This window comes from Geotrypetes seraphini, chromosome 4 (assembly GCF_902459505.1).
Source record: "Geotrypetes seraphini chromosome 4, aGeoSer1.1, whole genome shotgun sequence".
In the NCBI taxonomy this organism is placed as follows: domain Eukaryota; kingdom Metazoa; phylum Chordata; class Amphibia; order Gymnophiona; family Dermophiidae; genus Geotrypetes; species Geotrypetes seraphini.
This window is the reverse complement of record NC_047087.1, coordinates 134,567,665-134,587,045: the sequence shown is the minus strand read 5'-3', so window position 1 is coordinate 134,587,045 and position 19,381 is coordinate 134,567,665. Positions and strand designations below refer to the sequence as shown.

At 45.7% G+C, this 19,381-nt stretch overlaps 1 protein-coding gene across 12 annotated transcripts in view; it reads right to left on the bottom strand.

Annotated features, from left to right (window-relative positions):
* The window catches only part of U2AF1 (U2 small nuclear RNA auxiliary factor 1), a 400,139-nt gene that overhangs the window by 156,452 nt on the left and 224,306 nt on the right, over nucleotides 1-19,381 (bottom strand). For all 12 annotated transcript variants that reach the window (XM_033942241.1, XM_033942244.1, XM_033942242.1 and 9 more), the window contains one exon: nucleotides 10,520-10,618. In XM_033942241.1, coding sequence (XP_033798132.1) covers nucleotides 10,520-10,618 — 99 coding nt within the window. The remainder of the gene's footprint in view (nucleotides 1-10,519; nucleotides 10,619-19,381) is intronic.

Here is a 19,381-nt window from a genome sequence, read left to right as displayed (position 1 = left end):
TCTTGCAGCATGATTTAGAATGGGACTACAAAACTCTACTTCTCGGTGATCAGGCCCTCCTGGAGGAACAGGGTCTCACCATGACTCAGCGGCGCTTCATTTATTGACTTTGCTGACGGTCAAATGAACAATTTTACAATATTGGACGCAGGAAGGGTCTATCCCTTTGGACTGTTGGATCAATCAGATGATCGAATTGGCCCGCTTTGAAATTTGCTATTACAAACACTCCATCAACCCTGAGATCCAGGCCTACTTGGCCTTGCGGACGGTGTTCCTGGGGTTGCCTCTGGTCTCTCGGATAGGGAGAGGTAGAGAGGGGGGGTGTATGATTGTGATGGATGCCTGGAGTGTGCCTGTTTGGGTGTTTGGCTTGGATGGTACGGTGTGCCTGGCTTCCCGTGTGTTGCGGTGGGGCAGGTAGGCTATGCTCTTCCACTTAAACAAAATTCTGGAGCCAACGGGGGAGCCAGGCTGTTCTTGTTCATGGATGGTTCTATAGTTTACTACTGTTTCCTGTTTCTTAGTGTTGGTCGATGGAATCTTCTTTTGGCTACCATTATGTGCCTGCTTGTCTATTGCACCATGCCTGTTCTCTTGTTGACTCTTTAATAAACATGATTAAAAAAAAACCAAACAAACTAGTCCTGCGGTATATAAACTGTTATTATTATTATTATTATATTCAACTTGATGTATTTTATCTGTTTTATGTATTACTTCTTTCCCTGCCATACTGGTATTTTCTGCATTATATTGTAAATGCTTTCTGTCTTTATTTGTTTTTAAGTCCATTATTCTAATTTGTATTTTATCTGTATCCCATGTATTAGCTCACCTTGTTGTGAACCGCCTAGAACTTTTTCGGTATGGTGGTATATAAGAATAAAATTATTATTATTATATCATGAATTTATTTATTTATTTTTTAGAGGAAAAAGAGCATTATTTAAGTTTTGAAGTATGCAGTAGTTTTGTTGCTTACAATTTTGTTTTGATTTATAAATTATGCAAATGTGTTATTAAATTCCTTTTTTTTTTTTTTTTTTTAACAGAACTAGGTCTTTCACTCAACTTTTGAGGAAAAACAGCATTTTTAGGTGTTTTGAAGCATAAAGTTTGGTTGCTTACAATCTGTCTTGAATTACAAATTTATTAAATTCACATTATTAAAAAAAACTAGCAGTTTGTTCTATGAATTGTCTTCCTACCAGCTATCATCCTACCAATTGTCATAGACCTGTCCAAATCTTTATTAAACCCATTTATGTTAACTACTGCTAGCACATCCTCTGGCAATGAGATCCAGAACTTAACTATTCTTTGAGTGAAAAAGTATTTCCTCTTATTGGTTTTAAATGCATTTCTCTGTAACTTCATTGAGTGTCCCCCTAATCTTTGTAATTTCTGATGGAATAAAAAAATTGGTTCACTTGTACCTGTTCTACCCCATTCAGAATTTTGTAGACTTCAATCTAGAGATCTGTACAGGAATGGGGCTGATGGGAATCCTGCAGAATCCGTAGGGATCCTCAGGGACACAGGGATTCCACGGGGATGAAGCCCCTTGATGGGCTCCCATGGGTATATTACCTCACTTGTCCAAGCAGTTCTTCCTTACTGCCTTCTAGCCGCACTTGCTTCTTTACAAAGCCACGTGCAGCATTTCCTGTATGCAGCCTACAGCTGATCTGGAAGTCTTGCCTCTGATGTCAGAGCTAACGTCAGAGGGAAAGCTTCTGGGTCAGCCACATACAGCTTATAAGAAATGGGGATGACGTTACGAAGACCACCAAGAGAGGAGGGGTCCTATAAAGGGCGCATGCATGCTTTGGCCCAGGAGACCACCTCCAAGGCTGCCATTGACCCCAGAACTTGCATATAAAGCCAGGCCATGGGAGCTGGATGGTCCAGATCTTTGATCTGTTGTTGAAGTTTGTGTGTGCCACGGGGAGAAACACACGACTAGGTCTAGTGTCGAAGAGAAGGCCCAGAAACCCCAGGAACTGGGAGGGCAGCAAGCAGCTCTTTCTGACGAGACACCCCTGTCTCCACCAAACTTTTGCACTCCTGATGAGAGAGATCCTGGATCAACCAGTTGTCCAAGAAATGATGGACCTGGATCCCCTGCAAGCGGAGAAAAGCCGCTACAACAACCATCACCTTGGTGAAAGTGTGGGGTGCTGTTGCAAAGCCAACGGGCAGCGCTGCGAACTGGAAATGCTGCTGCAGAACATGGAAAATACAGAAACCTGCAAATATAGAGGTAAGCCTCTGAGAGATCCAAGGACGCCAGAAACTTGAGAGACAGCAGCTATCACTGTGAGCTCTGTTTCCATGCAGAAATGAGGAATCCATAAGAAGTGGTTGACCAACTTTAGATCCAGAATGGGTCTCCAATCCTACAAGCCTTTCTGTGGTACAATGAAATTTAAGGAGTATAAGCCTAAGCCCGGTTCATGTTCTGGAATGTTGCAGAGTATAACAGACTTTGAACCCCTTTCCTGGCCAATCAGGCAAAAGAGGTCTAAATTGTGCCCCTCTCGAATGATGTCCAGCATCCCACTGATCTGAGGAAAGTCGAGTCCACTCGATAAAACTGAGAAGTCGGCCTCCGATATGAGGAAGCCTTACCTGATCCCTGGCATTATCAGGGCATTGTAGGCGCAGCCGCTACACGGGATCCTGAGGTCTGAGGACACCTGGAATTGGAACTGTTGTAATGGGGGTGCTAACCCTGGGAATATCTCTGAAAGGAAGAACCTGTGGATCCCTGATGACACCTAAAGGAGGAACGAAAATCACTACAATCTCCTCCCAATATCTGGTGAAACTTGCTCAGGGAGAGATTTAGTGTGGCGCTTGGCAACACCGGTGATTAGGTCATCTAGACCAGTGGTTCCCAACCCTGTCCTGGAAGACCACCAACCAATTGGGTTTTTGGGATAGCCCTAATGAATATGCATGAGAGAGATTTGCATATAATGGAGATGACAGGCATGCAAATCTGTCCCATGCATATTCATTAGAGCTATCCTGAAAACTCGATTCTCTAGTGGTCCTCCAGGACAAGGTTGGGAACCACTGATCTAGACCTTTACCAAAAAGAAGCTGGCCCTTAAAAGGAAGTCTGTTTAAAGAGGCCTTTGAGGCAGCATCCCCAGTCCAAAGACGGATTGAAGGAGTCCGGCGCGCAGACACAGTATAAGCAGAGACTTTACTAAGAACTCGAATTAGATCATAAAGGGTGTCAGCCACATAATCCACAACATCCATCACCAGCGGAGGACAGGCATGCACCTCCACAAGGGATGCACTGCACACACAGTGTGTTATGACAGGCTTGCGCCATGTATATTTACAAAATGACAGTATTATTCCTTTTCTCATATTATGTTTTTCATAAGACGACAGTGTACTTTTCCTGCTGTATCTCAACATTGCTGCCCTTTCATGTATGTTCTTGGTTTTTATAAGATGATAGAGTAACATTCCCTTTTTAAAATGTTGGCTTCTCATGGACGTTGCTTTTCATAAGTTGACAGAATATTTCTTTCCCCCATTGTTTTATGTTAATATAAGGTTAGTAACGCTATTTTATAACATCTTTTTCCATTGGTATGTATAAAGGTTTTTTTTATCTTTTATCTTTGGTATGATTATACACATTACAATAATGGGTGCGGACACATGGTATCTCCTTGGTTCATGTTATGCACAGTCACTCTCTTTCAGTATTCCTCGTTTTCCTTTTTTCTCATATCTTATGTCTTCAGTTTTTAGTTTCGCCCTAATTTCATTTTAATGGTTTTGGTTTTATGTTCTACTGATATTTCATTTAGACTTATTTCCTTTCAACTTCACATTGTTGGCACCATTTGTCTATTAATTCATAGTTCTCATTTTGGTCATTACTATAGTTGATTTATTATCTACTTATTAATATTCTAGGATCTCTGAGGAAGGTGTTTTACTGAAACACGGCTTGTGTTGGGTCCATAAACACAAATGTGGACAGTGTTTTTAGCTTTTGTTGAAGAAATAAAACGAAGTTTTTGAAATCGCTTGTTTCCACATCTTTTGCTTTGTTTGGATTGCCATTTTCTCTGTTTTTTGTATACACAGTACAGAAATATTTGTTAAACAATTCAGCATTATCTTTATCAGCTTCTACATATTTCTCCTCAATGTCACTTTTGCACTTCCTCCTATCACTAATATATATAAAAAATGTCTTGTCCCTCTGTTTTACCATGTCGGCTATTTTTTTTTCTTCCATTTGTATCTTTGCTTTCCTGACTACTTAACCAGCCTCTCTTAACTTTTCTAGATATTTTTACCTGTCTTCCTCTTTCTGCAATCTTTTGTAGTTTATGAAAGCTAACTTCTTTTTCCTTACTTTCTCAGCTACTACTTTAAGAACCAAAGCGGACTTGTTTTCCTCTTACTTTTATTTACTTTCCTTACAAAATGGTTTGTTGTCCACTGCTTTCCAACTTCTTCCAGATGTTCCCATCCAGACAATTCCTTGACATTACCCCCATCTGATCTATCTATGCCATAATCTGATTTTATGCTCTGACATGCAACCTTAAATACTAATAGACTAAAATACATTTCTATATAAAACCCTAACAGACTCTAAAAGGCTACACTATTGCCTAAACTGACTTTGCTGAAAAAGCAGAGTACTGAACTAAAAAAGTAAGAGAAAGCCAATGAAATAACCTACTGAAGTCCAAGTTTACTCCCTCCCCTCCCAAGTCTGAACGCCAGCAGCAGCAGGCAACTAAAAGATGATCCCTCCCCTTTGGGCTACCTGCCCGGGAGCTTCCTGTCTTACTCAGTTAGTAGAAAAGCCATGTAGACCTATGACAACAGGAAACAGAAGAAAAGAGAGGGCGCGGGAACTCCCGCTACCAGTCAATTCTGCTCAATATCGTATTATACTAAAAACTACAGCCAAAAATGGCCAACTGGAAGCAAACAGATAATGCAAACATTATAAACTAAAAAACCCAGGAAAATCCTGGAACATGGACACAGCCTGAAGATAGAAGGGGTACCCCCATCCCCCGGGGAACCCCCCCAACTCTTAAACCCACCAAGGGGGAATATGCATTAAATTCTTAGTGAGGCTGGTCACAGACAGAAATCCAGCTTACCAGTTACTGAAGAGGCGACCTGTGAACCAGACAAAAAAACAGATGGGCGGGCGTTCAGCATCCAGAGAAGATATACAAGAAAGAAGATTAGCAGAGGTAAGAAACCTAATCTTTTATTCTTGTACAATCTTTCTGTATGCTGAATGGATGGGACGTATTAAAGCTGTCCTAAAACTAAGGGGGGGGGGGGCAGATGAGCCCGCCGCAAGAACAGAAGCGCCAAAGGCCATATCACCCTTAGCCGCCACATCAACCCTGGAAAACCTGGAAAAGGTATGAAGGGAAGCCCACGTGGCTGCCTGACAAATCTCTGCAGGCGAGACCGCATGAGATTCCGCCCACAAGGAAGCCATTCCTCTGGTAGAGTGAGCCTTCACCCCAAGAGGAGGCTTCTTCCCTGCCGCCACATAGGCCGTGGAAATAGCTGCTCATACCCAACGCGAAATAGTAGTCTTGGTAGCAGGCCAACCCTGACGCGTGGGGCCTGCTAGGACAAACAGATGGTTCGACAGATGGAAGTTGTTAGTGACCTCCAGGTATCTGAAGAGAAGACGTCGGACATCCAGAGACTGCAGAACACGGTCCTGAGACTTGGAACCCGAAGGAACCAAGGCTGGCAACCGAACTTCCTGGTTGATGTGGAAAGAAGAAACCACTTTTGGAAGAAATGAAGGCAGTCCTCAAAATCACCACCAACTCCATAATGTGGAGAAAAGGATCTCTGCACGACAAAGCCTGAAGTTCCGATACTCATCGTGTAGAAGTGATTGCCACCAGGAAGACAGTCTTAATGGTAAGATCTTTCAGAGATTGCATCGAGTTCAAAGGGCGGATAAGTCAGGAACGCAGGACCAATTTCAGGCTCCACGACGGACAAGGCAGTCGCAAGGGAGGCCTCAGTCTCCCTGTCCCCAGCAAGAAGTTTCAGTTTTCTGGATTCTGGAAGAAACACCCGGTTCAGACCTGTGTTGAACCAGATACCCAGGTACTCTAACTCCTGGGTCGGCACGAGGCAACTCTTCTTCAGATTGATCACCCATCCAAGACGCTCCAGTAGAGACACCACTTGGTGAACCGCCAAGTGGCCCTGATCCCACGAGGGAGTTCTGATCAGCCAGTTGTCGAGGTATGGATGCACCAACACACCCAGAGATCGCAGATGGGCAGCCACTACCACCATGATCTTGGTAAAGGCTCTGGGCGCCGATGCTAAACCGAACGGGAGCGCTGCAAATTGGAAATGCCTCTCAAGAACATGAAACCGCAGGAACCTCCAATGTTCTTGGAAAATTGGGATGTGGAGATCCACTTCCGTGAGATCTAAGGAAGCCAAAAACTCCCCGGGTGCCATCACTGCTATTACAGAACGCACCGTTTCCATCCGGAAATGCAGAACTCGCAAGAATGCATTCACTGCTTTGAGGTCCAGAATTGGTCTGCAAATCAACGGAATCATCCTTTGGCACGATGAAGTAAATAGAGTATCTACTGCAGCCCAAGTCATCCTGTGGGACCTGCTCTATGGCCGCCAGATCTAGCAACCGGTGCATGGTAGCAAGCACCTTGCCGGCCCTGTCCGGATTGCCCTCGGGAGAGGACATGAAGAAGTCTGTCAGCAGCCGGAGAAAGTGCAGTCGCAGACCTTCCCTGAGTACCTCTAGAACCCACAGGTCCGAAGTTATCTTCAGCCATTCCGGAAAGAAGGCCAACAGCTGCCTCCCGATTTGGGGAGGCCCCGCCAGAGACCTGGCGTCATAATTTTCATTTGGAAGGGAGTAAAGGTCGAGAGTTGGGAGGCTGTGGGAATGCTGTACCGCCAAAGCGAGGTCTGTAGGAGGCTCTGAAACGCTGTCCCGCCACAGGGGGTCCGGCGTACTGCAATGTCCTCTGGAAGGGATGAAAATTCGGCCGTCCCGACCCCCTGGGCAGACGAGATCTAGGGCCAGGAAGCACCTTAGGCTTACGGTCCTGCACACTCGCCATAAGGTCATCCAAACCCTGACCAAATAAGAGCGAACCATTGAATGTCAGCTTGCTCAGAGTAGGCTTAGATGAAGAATCACCCGACCACTGGCAAATCCATAACATTCTCCTAGCAGAAACTGAATTAGCTCCCAGCTAAGCAAAAGCCTTCAAAATATCATAGAGGGCGTCTGCCAAATAATTCACTCCAGAAACCAGGAAATCGAGATCCCGAAGAACAACTTCCTCAGGATCCTGACAAAGTTTAGTATGACATGCCCAGGTCATAAAAGAAGTGGCCGCTGCAGCTCGCACCCCCGTTGCAGCAGAATAAAAAAGACGCTTCATGACAAAATCCAGTCTACGGTCCTGGACATCCTTCAGGACCAGCCCTCCATCCGAGGGCAAGGAGGTACGTTTAGTAACTTGAGCCACCACCGAATCCACCCTCGGCGGGACTAGGTGCTTGGAAAATTCCGAACCATGGGATACAATTTCGCCATGGCCCTAGCACACTTCAGGGGACCCTCCCAAACCTCCAAAAGCATTTCCGCCAAATCCGCGCGATCTGGAAAAGAAGTGGAAAGCGGGGGCTTAGAATTCATTACAGAACACTTCACCTGAACTGCGGAGCCAGAATCAAGTTTCAACGTCCTCAGGGATTCAGAGAAAAGATCAGGAAGGCGACTAGACTTAAATAGCCTGTACACCGTGTGATCCTCACCCAGATCGTGGACCCCAGAGCTCCGGGAATCCCCTATATCCGTTAGGCTAGCCACATCAGCGGAGCCCGCCAAAGAGCCATGCGACAGCAACGGCATAGAAATTGACGCAGGCAGTGAGGCAATAGCAGAAGTTGCCTCTGGCTTTCCGGCAGACCAGCAAGAGAGCAGACTGACATGCAGGAATCCAAAGGTTGCATAGCTTGTTGCACTGGAGTTTGAGGGGGGGGGGGACACAGTCACAGCCCACTTTCGCATGAAAGCCTGATACATCATATCCACAAATTCCGGCGGAAAATAGTCCCCAGCAGCCAGGGCCGATCTGCGGGACTCTGATTTTGAGTGTTTTGAAGACTTATGAGACTTATCCCTGGAACTGCCCTTGTGTTTTGCGGAAACGCCCTCCTCGCCCAAAATTGGCATCCCGGACGCTGGAAATGCAGCTCCGGTGGAATCGGAGGCAATTAGAACCTCCATGGAGGAGGATAGTGCAGCATGCACGCACAGTTCACACTCCTTGCGGGCCGCGGCGCACATAACACACGGCTGTGAATCCGCAAGCCATCTGCCACATTTAAGGCATGAATCCATGCCATCCTGTCCTGAGGTGGCCATCTGTGAAGTTTGGAGCAAAAAGAAGTTTCTAAGTCCAAAAAATACAGTTTTAAAAACTTTAAAGAAAATCCAAGATGGCTGCTGCAGGTGCCGATTTTGACAAAAAAACACAGGAAAATGCTAAAAATGGAGAAATTAGGATTTTATAGGGGGGGGGGTCCAGGGCATGCAGGGAAACAACGCAAAACCCCGATTTGAAGACCCCCCAAAATCGGCAAACTCTGTGACTCACAGACACCACAGAGACATGTGCTGCAATGAAAGTCTATGGCAGCCTGTAAAACACAGTACAAGCAAGGAGATCAGTACCTCAGGAACTGAATAAACTGGATATTACAGGTCTTCTGACCTCCTCACCTTCCCTGTCACCTCAGATCACAACCACCAGGGACCCCTCAGGGAAATCAGGGAAGACATGCAGTGCGGTTCCGATCCCGGTGTACCTCCCGAATCTGGAGACCCGATCCAATCTGCAGGCTGTCCAGAGGGCTTACTGCAGTTTCAGGCTTACAGAGCACCCTCTGGAAGCAGACAAACTTTAAAATGTCTGCAATCTCCCACTGAAGGATCACTCGCACCGAGTTGATCCGCAGCATGTGGACAAACCAGCGAAAAAAAAAATCAAAAACGACTAGGAAGATAAAACAAATCACGAGCAGAATTAACTGAGATGATACCATGTAGAGAAGCTGCAGAACAAACTGAGCAAGACAGGAAGCTCCCGGGCAGGTAGCCCACAGGGGAGGGATCATCTTTTAGTTGCCTGCAGCTTAAACTAATAGAGATACAAGATCCCTATCCGTTCAGCATCCTGAGAGATTGTACAAGAACATACATTTCCTTGTATTACTTTTGGCAAAACAATGCAGAAATCTTAAAAAAGTGAGAAAGTAGGTCAGAAACAGCAGTAATTGAAGGACTTCTAAATCTTGACTTTCTGTATAGATGAAGGGCAAATAATATACATAATGCCATGTCATAAAAACCAGCTAAAGAGCAGTATGAACACAATCTGAAGACAATATCAGGAAATGAGTCAATGAAGTAAGGTAATGGTCTACAACACGCGGCCCCCCGAAGTTCTCCACTGAGGCTCCCAAAAAGTTGGCTGAAATGCTTTTCAAATACTGTAAATGCATTAATTTCAAACTTACCCACTTGTTATAGTAACTGCAAACAATCTCTTAAGTATGTTACTTAGGTGTCATTTATGGAATTTGCTACTGTTGCCAATCTAAAATAAAGCCAGTTTTTAAAATATATCCTTGAAGTGTTGTAGAATTGATTTTTAATGTTTGATGCTCAGTCTGAACAAGCAGGTCAAGGCAGTTTACAAAATTAGTAGTATGTGTAAGTTTAAAACTGTTTGGTAGCCATTAGAGTTTTCTTGTAATCACACTGTAGTCCTTTATATGAAAAAGGTTGGAGACCACTTAACTACAAGGGGCTACTGAAAAGTTCTCAGCCCAACCAAGAGAATAATGATGTGGAGCCATGAAACTTACAAGTTATTTCACACTTTTCTTGACACTTTCGTTACATCACTTTTGTGGGGCTAACCACTGACATTCATCAACACATAACTGGTTAGTGCCACTGAATGTCAGCGCTTACTGCTAAAGCCATAGCCGAACATTTTGTGGATGGTCTGGGGGAAGAGTCTGTACTTAATTGCCGAGTGCTTAAGTTACTGACTGCATAAAACTCAGTCCTATCTCTACCCTATTTCACTTAGGTGGTTACATAATAAATAATAATCTTCTATAGTATATTTCTTCTTCCTTGAGAGAGGGTATTTTTTGCAAAACATTTAGTATGGAACTTTCTCACAAATTTTGGTCCTAGTTCAAGTTTTTAGGGATAAATATTAAGCCAGTGGCGGTCAGCGTTTTCTTTTGACCACTGTCTGCATTATTTCCAGGTATTTAATGCTGGGCCATGTCCAGGCACCAGCATTGAATATCTTGTTATGTCTGACTGGCGATCTTTTATAGAGGTAAATGTAATATTTAGTATGTCAGCTGCCCGTAGAACAGCATCATTTGCAAACCCTACCTTTACATATACGTTTCCCACTAGATGATCACCAAGATTATCACAAACATTCATCTCTTCAACTTCACCATATTTCTCTTCCATTTCTGTGAAAACCTCCTAGAAGAAAAGGGAGAGACAAACACATTATCAACCTCCTCTAGTCACCCAAAATAAGTTTTAGCAAGATTTAATTAAATTAAAATGGGCATCTGTACCCACTTCTATTCTCATAGTCCAAGAGTGCTTAATGTTAGTCCTTGAGGCCCATAACCCAGTGCAAGGCCAGCCGAAGGGAGACTGTAGGAGCTGTGCCTAGTCCTGAGCACATGGTGGAAGAGTCCTGAGCACATGGCAGAACAGTGAGCGGAGAGTGTGCTAGCAGGAAGAAGCAGAGAAAGGAGCAGAGAAGGCGGTGCTAGCAGGGGAAGAGGCGAGAGCTAACTCCGCCCACCCCTGACGTCACCAGCCAAACTCCCCCCATAAAAGGGGACGAGCCAACAGCAGAGAGTCCACAGTGCAAGGCAAGCCGAAGGGAGACTGTAGGAGCTGTGCCTAGTCCTGAGCACATGGTGGAAGAGTCCTGAGCACATGGCAGAACAGTGAGCGGAGAGTGTGCTAGTAGGAAGAAGCAGAGAGAGGAGCAGAGAAGGCGGTGCTAGCAGGGGAAGAGGCGAGAGCTAACTCCGCCCACCCCTGACGTCACCAGCCAAACTCCCCCCATAAAAGGGGACAAGCCAACGGACGAGCGCCTTTGCGAAGAGCCTTGAGAAGGGCCTTGTACAAGGCCTAATCTAAACTTTTCATTCTCATATACAACCAAACACAAGGCCTAATCTAAACTTTTCATTCTCATATACAATCAAACACACTCACAAACTCTCTAGTATCTCTATCTTCCTCTTTCTCCTTGCATACTCTCTGACATCTCAACCTTTCTCTATACAGAAATAAATCTCTCTAACTTGCATACTCTCTGACATCTAAACCTTTCTCTTTACAGAAATAAATCCCTCTAACTTGGAAATGGCAGGGAGAACACGGAGTACCAAAGCTACTATCAAGATCGACACTCCAGCATCCGGAGGGACCCAGGGGATGGTCAAGGTCTGTACACAAAAGGCAGAGGGTGACATGGATCAGAGGGCAGAGGTCTCAGTGCAGACCGAGACCTTCCACCCCCCTCCCAAAGTGCACTACAGTCTCTACGCAGACAGAGGAGCTAGGAAACTTAGGCGAGGATATCTTGCAGGAACTACTGAGCCTCAGGGAGAAGGTAAAGCGCCTGAGGAGCATCAGGGATGACGAGGTCTTCATCGACGCCGCCATCCTGGAACTGTCACACATCACAGAGAGAACCCACGACAGGTCCACCCTCGACACGCCCAAACCTACAGCACTAAACACAACGATTGGAGTAAAGGAGATGATTGGAAATGCTGGCCCCTGGCAACTAGTAACATCCTCTACGGGCAAGCGAAGTAAACCCACCTCATTCTCACTCTCTTCTTCTTCTTCTTTTTCTCTTTCTCTTCAACAGGATAGCCGTTCATCAATACCACAGCTAACTCTCAGAAATAGATTTCAGATCTTACAGGATGGAACCACCGAGGAAATAGCAGAAGGGACTCATGAGGATACCCAGCTCACAACGTCAAATCCAGAGCACGCAGACCGGCCCCCTCAGAAGGAACGAAGAGTGGTAGTCATTGGTGACTCCATGCTAAGGGGCACCGAGGGACCAATTTGCAGGCCTAATTTGCAGTCAAGAGAGGTCTGCTGTCTCCCTGGAGCCAGGATCCAGGATATTACCACTAGCCTAGACAAAATTCTAAAACCTAATGATCATTTTCCCATGTTTCTCATCCATGTAGGCACAAACGACACTGCTAAGAATGCCACAGAGAACATCCCCAGAGATTTTGGAGCGCTGGGAAAGAAGTTGAAGCAGATAGGAGCACAGGTGGTCTTTTCATCAATTCTTCCAGTAAGAAACAAAGGCAGAGCTAGAGAAGAGCGTATTCAACGGACTAACGAATGGCTCCGAGAATGGTGCATAGAAATGAACTTTGGATTCCTAAACCACGGCGAGACGCTCCAGGGACTACAAGGACCAGATGGATTCCACCTAACCAGAAGAGGTAGAAACGTATTTGGACATCGATTGGCCCGCCTACTCCATAGGGCTTTAAACTAGGTAAGTTGGGGGAGGGTACATACTTATATCCTAGAGCAGTAAGAAACCACCCTGAGGAGGCAAGTCGCACTCACACTACCAAGTCTAAGGTAAGTACCAATGATATCCACAATAATTCAGGGAGAAATATCACTGATAATTTAGGAGCCACACTAGCTCGTAAAGGAATCTCTTCACAGATATGGAGGGCTATGTATGTTAATGCACACAGCTTGGGCAATAAAATTCTAGCATTAGAGACTGAGATAACAAACGCCGATCTTGACGTGATAGCGATATCCGAAACCTGGTTCACAGAATCGCATGGGTGGGATATGGTTATACCAGGGTACAACCTACTTCGTTGCGACCGAGAGGGTAAATTGGGAGGAGGAGTAGCGCTATACACTAAGGAAAGCATCAAAACCACCAGAATCACAGATGTTAGATACACCGGGGAATCCCTCTGGGTGAACCTGGCCAGAGGGAATGAAAAATGCCTATACCTTGGGGTGATATATAGACCTCCCAGGCAACAGGAGGACAAAGACATGGAATTAATCGAGGACATAGAGAACATCACACTGCGCGGGGACACAGTAATGCTAGGAGACTTCAACATGCCAGATGCAGATTGGAACACACTCTCCGCGACTACGGGTAGCAGCAAAAGAATATTAACCTCCATAAAGGGTGCACGTCTCAAGCAATTGGTATTGGAGCCCACCAGGGACCAGGCGTTACTAGACCTAGTTCTCACCAACGGAGATAGCGTCACGGAAGTCTCAGTAGGAGACACACTGGCCTCCAGCGACCATAATATGGTATGGCTCAACCTCAAGAAAGGTTTCCCTAAGACAAACACAGCAACAAGGGTTCTCAACTTTAGAGGCACAGACTTCAACCGCATGGGAGATTTTGTCCATCAGGAGCTACATAAACAAGCAATATCTGACAATGTGGAGGATATGTGGTCGTCTCTGAAGTCCATCCTACACGAAGCAACAGACCGATACATAAAGACAGTAAGTAAACGCAGGAGAAACAAAAGACCCCAATGGTTCAGTAAAGAAATTTCAGACCTAGTTAAACAGAAAAAAGACGCATTTATCACCTACAAACATTTAGGCAGAGATGGGGCGAAAGAGGACTATCTAGACAGATCTAAAGCTGTCAAAACAGCAGTCAGAGAAGCCAAACTCCGAATGGAGGAAGAGCTAGCACGGAAAATTAAGAAAGGGGATAAATCTTTCTTCAGCTATATTAGTGACAGGAAAAGAAACAAAGATGGGATAGTACGCCTGAAGCAATCGGACGGTAACTTTGCGGAATCAGATTCTGAGAAGGCAGAACTACTAAACAAATACTTCTGTTCAGTGTTTACCCGCGAAGCGCCAGGAGCTGGTCCACAGCTGCAGACGGGAGATAACCAGAAAGACCCGTTTCAAGATTTTGAATTTACGCCCAGTAGCATCTATGACGAACTATCAAGACTCAAGGTAAACAAAGCCATGGGACCGGATAACCTACACCCCAGAATGCTCAGGGAGTTAAGGGAAGTCCTGGCAGAACCATTATCTGTTCTTTTCAATCTTTCCCTAAGCACAGGAAGGGTCCCCTTGGACTGGAAAACCGCCAACGTAATCCCACTCCACAAAAAGGGCTGCAGGACAGAGACAGCAAACTACAGACCAGTGAGTCTCACGTCTATAGTGTGTAAACTCATGGAAACACTGATCAAACAGAATCTTGACACAATCCTAGACGAAGAAAAACTGCATGATCCACACCAACACGGGTTCACCCAGGGCAGATCCTGCCAATCTAATCTGATTAGCTTTTTTGACTGGGTTACTAGACAACAGGACGCCGGAGAGTCACAGGACGTGGTATATTTGGACTTCAGTAAAGCATTTGATAGCGTCCCTCATCGAAGATTACTGAACAAGCTGAAATCGATAGGATTAGGAGACACTCTAACTACATGGGTTGGGGATTGGCTGAGCGGTAGACTTCAGAAGGTGGTGGTGAACGGTACCCCATCCGAAGCATCGGACGTGATCAGTGGAGTGCCGCAGGGCTCGGTCCTGGGCCCGATTCTATTTAACTTATTCATAAGAGATATGACGCAAGGACTTAGAGGAAGGGTATCACTGTTTGCCGACGACGCCAAACTTTGCAACATAGTAGGCAAAAGCTTATTACCTGATAATATGACACACGACCTACTGTTGCTGGAACAATGGCCAACTACTTGGCAGCTAGGCTTCAATGCTAAAAAATGCAAGATAATGCATCTGGGTAAGAGAAACCCGCGTAGAACTTATGTACTAAATGGTGAGACCTTGGTTAGGACCACGGCGGAACGCGACCTAGGGGTGATCATTAGTGAGGACATGAAGGTTGCCAATCAAGTGGAGAAGGCTTCCTCCAGGGCAAGACAAATGATGGGGTGTATCCGCAGAGGTTTCGTCAGCAGGAGACCTGAAGTTATGATGCCGTTGTACAGAGCCATGGTGAGGCCTCACTTGGAGTACTGTGTTCAGTTTTGGAGACCACACTACCGAAAGGACGTGCTGAGGATCGAGTCGGTTCAGCGAACGGCCACCAGGATGGTCTTGGGGCTCAAGGATCTCACGTATGAAGAAAGATTAAAAAAATTGCGGCTGTACTCACTTGAGGAAAGAAGAGAACGGGGAGATATGATTGAAACATATAAGTACATCACGGGACACATCGAGTCAGAAGTTGATATCTTCTGGCTCATGGGACCCTCGACCACCAGAGGGCATCCGCTGAAAATCAGGGGAGGGAAGTTTCATGGCGACTCCAGGAAGTACTTCTTCACCGAAAGAGTAGTGGATCATTGGAACAGACTCCCACTCCAGGTGATAAAGGCCAGCAGCGTGACGGATTTTAAGAGAAAATGGGATACTCACGTGGGATCTTTAAGGGAGTAAATTCAGGGGAGGGGATACTTGGAATGGGCAGACTTGGTGGGCTATAGCCCTTTTCTGCTGCTTTTTTCTATGTTTCTATGTTTCTATAACCCAGTCGACTTTTCGGGATTTCTACAACGAATATACATGAGATCTGTTTACATACAATGAAACATAGAAACATAACAGCAGATAAAAAGCCAAAAAGCCCATCCAGTCTGTCCATCCGCAGCATCCACTCTTTTCTCCTCTCCCTGAGGGTTGCCACATGCCTGTCCCATGTTTTCTTAAATTCAGACAAAGCCTTGTCTCTACCACCTCTACCAGGAGCCTAATTCTACCCACATCCAACAGACTGCTAAAGCCTGTTCCTTCTATCTCTACAACATAACCAAAATTCACCCCTTCCTCTCTGAGCACACTATCTTGGTCCACACTCTCATATCCTCATGCTCGACTACTGAAATCTACTTCTAAAAGGTCTACCACTGAACTGCCTCTCCCCCTTGTACAAAACTCTGCTGCATGACTTATCTTCAACCTTGCTATACTCACTTCACCACTCTCCTCAATCCACTTCACTGGCTCCTAATCTGCCTTCACATACAATTCAAACTCTATTACTAATCTACAAGTGTGTTCGTTCTGTAGCCCCTTGGAATCTTATCTCTTCTCTTTGCCTTATACATCTCCCCAAGAACTCCATTCCTCATACAAATTGCTTTCATCTGTACCCTTCTCCTCCACTTCCAATTTCAGACTTTGTTCCTGCAGTAAGCAGGTGCATAGAAAACTGACAGGGCAGGTCATACAGACTTCTGTGTCCTTTAACAGAAAGAAGATTATCCAGGTAAGACCTAATCTTCCATTCTGTAGCAAGGACATGAGTCTGTACTCTAGGTGATATACCAAAGCAATGGCAGATTTCTAGAATGGGACTGATGAGTCTGCCCGCAAAACCGAGGACTCAAAGCGTTCTCTTGAGCCGCCACAACCACTCTGTACAATCTTGTAAAGGTATGGAGAATAGACCAAGTAGTTACTCTACAGATCTCTTCAGGCGGCACTGCCCTGGTCTCCACCCAGGAAGCCACCACACTCCTACTCAAATGAGCTTTGAGCAAAATAAGTTGCTGTTTGCCACAAGCAATGTACATCAATGAAATTGCCACATGCATCCATCTGGCAATAGATGACTTGGAAGCTGGTCTCCTTATCTTGACCGACTGGTTAGAACAAATAGACAGTTGAAAAGATGGAAAGTTATTTGTCCGTTCCAAATAGTGAAGTAAAATTCTCTGCACATCCAGTCTATGCAATGTCTTATCTTGCTTGTCCTAATCTGTAGTCTGAAAAGTGAGTAGATGGTCCTCTTGGTTGACCTGAAAGGCTGAAACAACCTTCTGTAGAAAGGAAGGCACCTTGTGGAGGACAATTCCTGCCTCTGTGATCCCAAGGTATGGTTCTCTGCAGGAGAGAACCTATAACTCTAAGACCCTTCTCACTGAGACTATTGCCACTGTCTTCACTGTGAGATCCAGAAGGGACGCATCTTGAAGGAGCTCATTTGGGGGCTTACAAAGTCCCTACAGGATTATGTTAAGATTCCATGTCGGAAAAAGCCAGTGTAATGGAGGCCACAATCTGAGCGCCCTCTTCAAAAAAAATCTGGTCACATATGGATGAAATGCCAGCAAAACCTTTCCCACTTGAGCTCGGAAGAGGCCTGCCACCTGCACTCAGAGATGCCACCTTTCTCAAGCCCAGACGTGCCTCCTTCTCTGTTCACATACGATATAGTGGTGGCATTGACCGAGAATACTCTGCCTTGCTGTCCAGATCTTTTTCCAACACTTTTAATGGTAGCCAAATGGCTCACAGTTCCAGACAATTGAAGGGGGCCTCCCAGCCTAACAGGTGGGCATCGGTTGTTAGGATCAACCATGATGGAATTCAGAGAGGAACGCACCCTCAATAAAGAGTCTACTTGGAGCCACCAGTGCAAGCTGTTCCTTGCTTCCACTATCCAGGGAAGCTTCATTTGAAGGGAATGACATTGTGGGGACCACCAGAAGAGAAGGGAATCCTATAGGGGACGCATATGTGCTCTTGGACTTGGAACTACTTCCAGGGTTGCTGCCATCGAACCCAGAACCTGAAGGTAATGCCAGACAGTGGGGTTTTTCATTGCTAGGAGATCTGCAATCTGCTTCCTGAGCTTCTGTTTGCATGGCACAGGAAGAAAGATGTAGCCCTTCGCCATATCAAAGCAGACTACCAAATATTCCAAGTGTTGGGTCGGTTCTAGATGAATCTTCTTAAAGTTGACTATCCAGCCCTGATCCTGTAGATTTACAACTTGCTACACTGCTTGCTCTCTGTCCAACTTTGATGAGGCTCTGACAAGCCAATCATCCAAGTATGGGTGTACTTGTATTCCCAACTTGTGTAGGTGAGCTGCTACCATCACCTTTGTGAAGGTTCGCAGAGCCATTACCAACCTGAAGGATAGAGCCACAAACTGGACATGGAATCTCAGGTATGTCCTGTAGGCTGGAAAAATGGGACTATGAAGGTAAGCCTCCATCAGATCTAGGGAGGCTAAGAATTCTTCCCCAGTGCCCCCACCACAATTACAGACCGGACAGTCTCCATGTGGAAATGCGGTACTTACAGGACAGCATTTACAGATTTCAGGTCAGGAATTGTCTCCAGTGCCTTTTTTGGGCACTATGAAGTATACAGAGTATCTGCCAGAGCCCGATTCTTCATCGGGAACTGGTTCTAAGACTTGAAAGTCTAGCAGCTGGAGAATCCATAAACAGATCTGGGGGAGGATGATAGAACTCAATTTTGTGACACTCCCGAATGAGATCAAGAATCCAGCGGTCCGAGAAAATTTGCTGTCATGCCCTCCAGAATGCTAACAGCCTCCCGCTAATCTGCGGGAAAAGGCTGCTGCATTAGCATCAGTGTGTCTTTTTGGAGGCAGAGCTAACACAAGACCCCAAGGGTTGCTTGCATCTGGAGTTGCCAAATCTATGTCTGGATCCCTAAGATCTCTGGGGGTGGGGGAAGCACCTGCATAGTACTGACGAGAAAGACATGAGGAACGAAAATTGCCACTGCGTTGCTGGGTCAGACCAGTGGTCCATCGTGCTCAGCAGTCTGCTCCTGCGGTGGCCCCTAGGTCAAAGACCAGCACCCAAACCGAGACCGGCCCTACCTGCGTATGTTCCAGTTCCGCAGGTACTTGTCTAACTTTGTCTTGAATCCCTGCAGGGAGTTTTCCCCTACGACAGCCTCCGGAAGAGCGTTCCAGTTTTCCACCACTCTCTGGGTGAAAAATAACTTCCTTACATTTGTACGGAATCTATCCCCTTTTAACTTTAGAGAGTGCCCTCTCGTTCTCCCTACCTTAGAGAGGGTGAACAACCTGTCTTTATCTACTAAGTCTATTCCCTTCATTAATCATGTCCCTTCTCAGTCTCCTCTTTTCAAGGGATAAGAGGCCCAGTTTCTCTAATCTCTCACTGTACGACAACTCCTCCAGCCCCTTAACCATTTTAGTCGCTCTTCTCTGGACCCTTTCGAGTTGTACTGTGTCCTTCTTCAAGTATGGCGACCAGTGCTGGACGCAGTATTCCAGGTGAGGGCGTACCATGGCCCGGTACAGCGGCATGATAACCTTCTCTTCTCTGTTTGTGATCCCCTTCTTATCATTCCAAGCATTCTGTTTGCCCTTTTCACTGCCACCGCACATTGCGC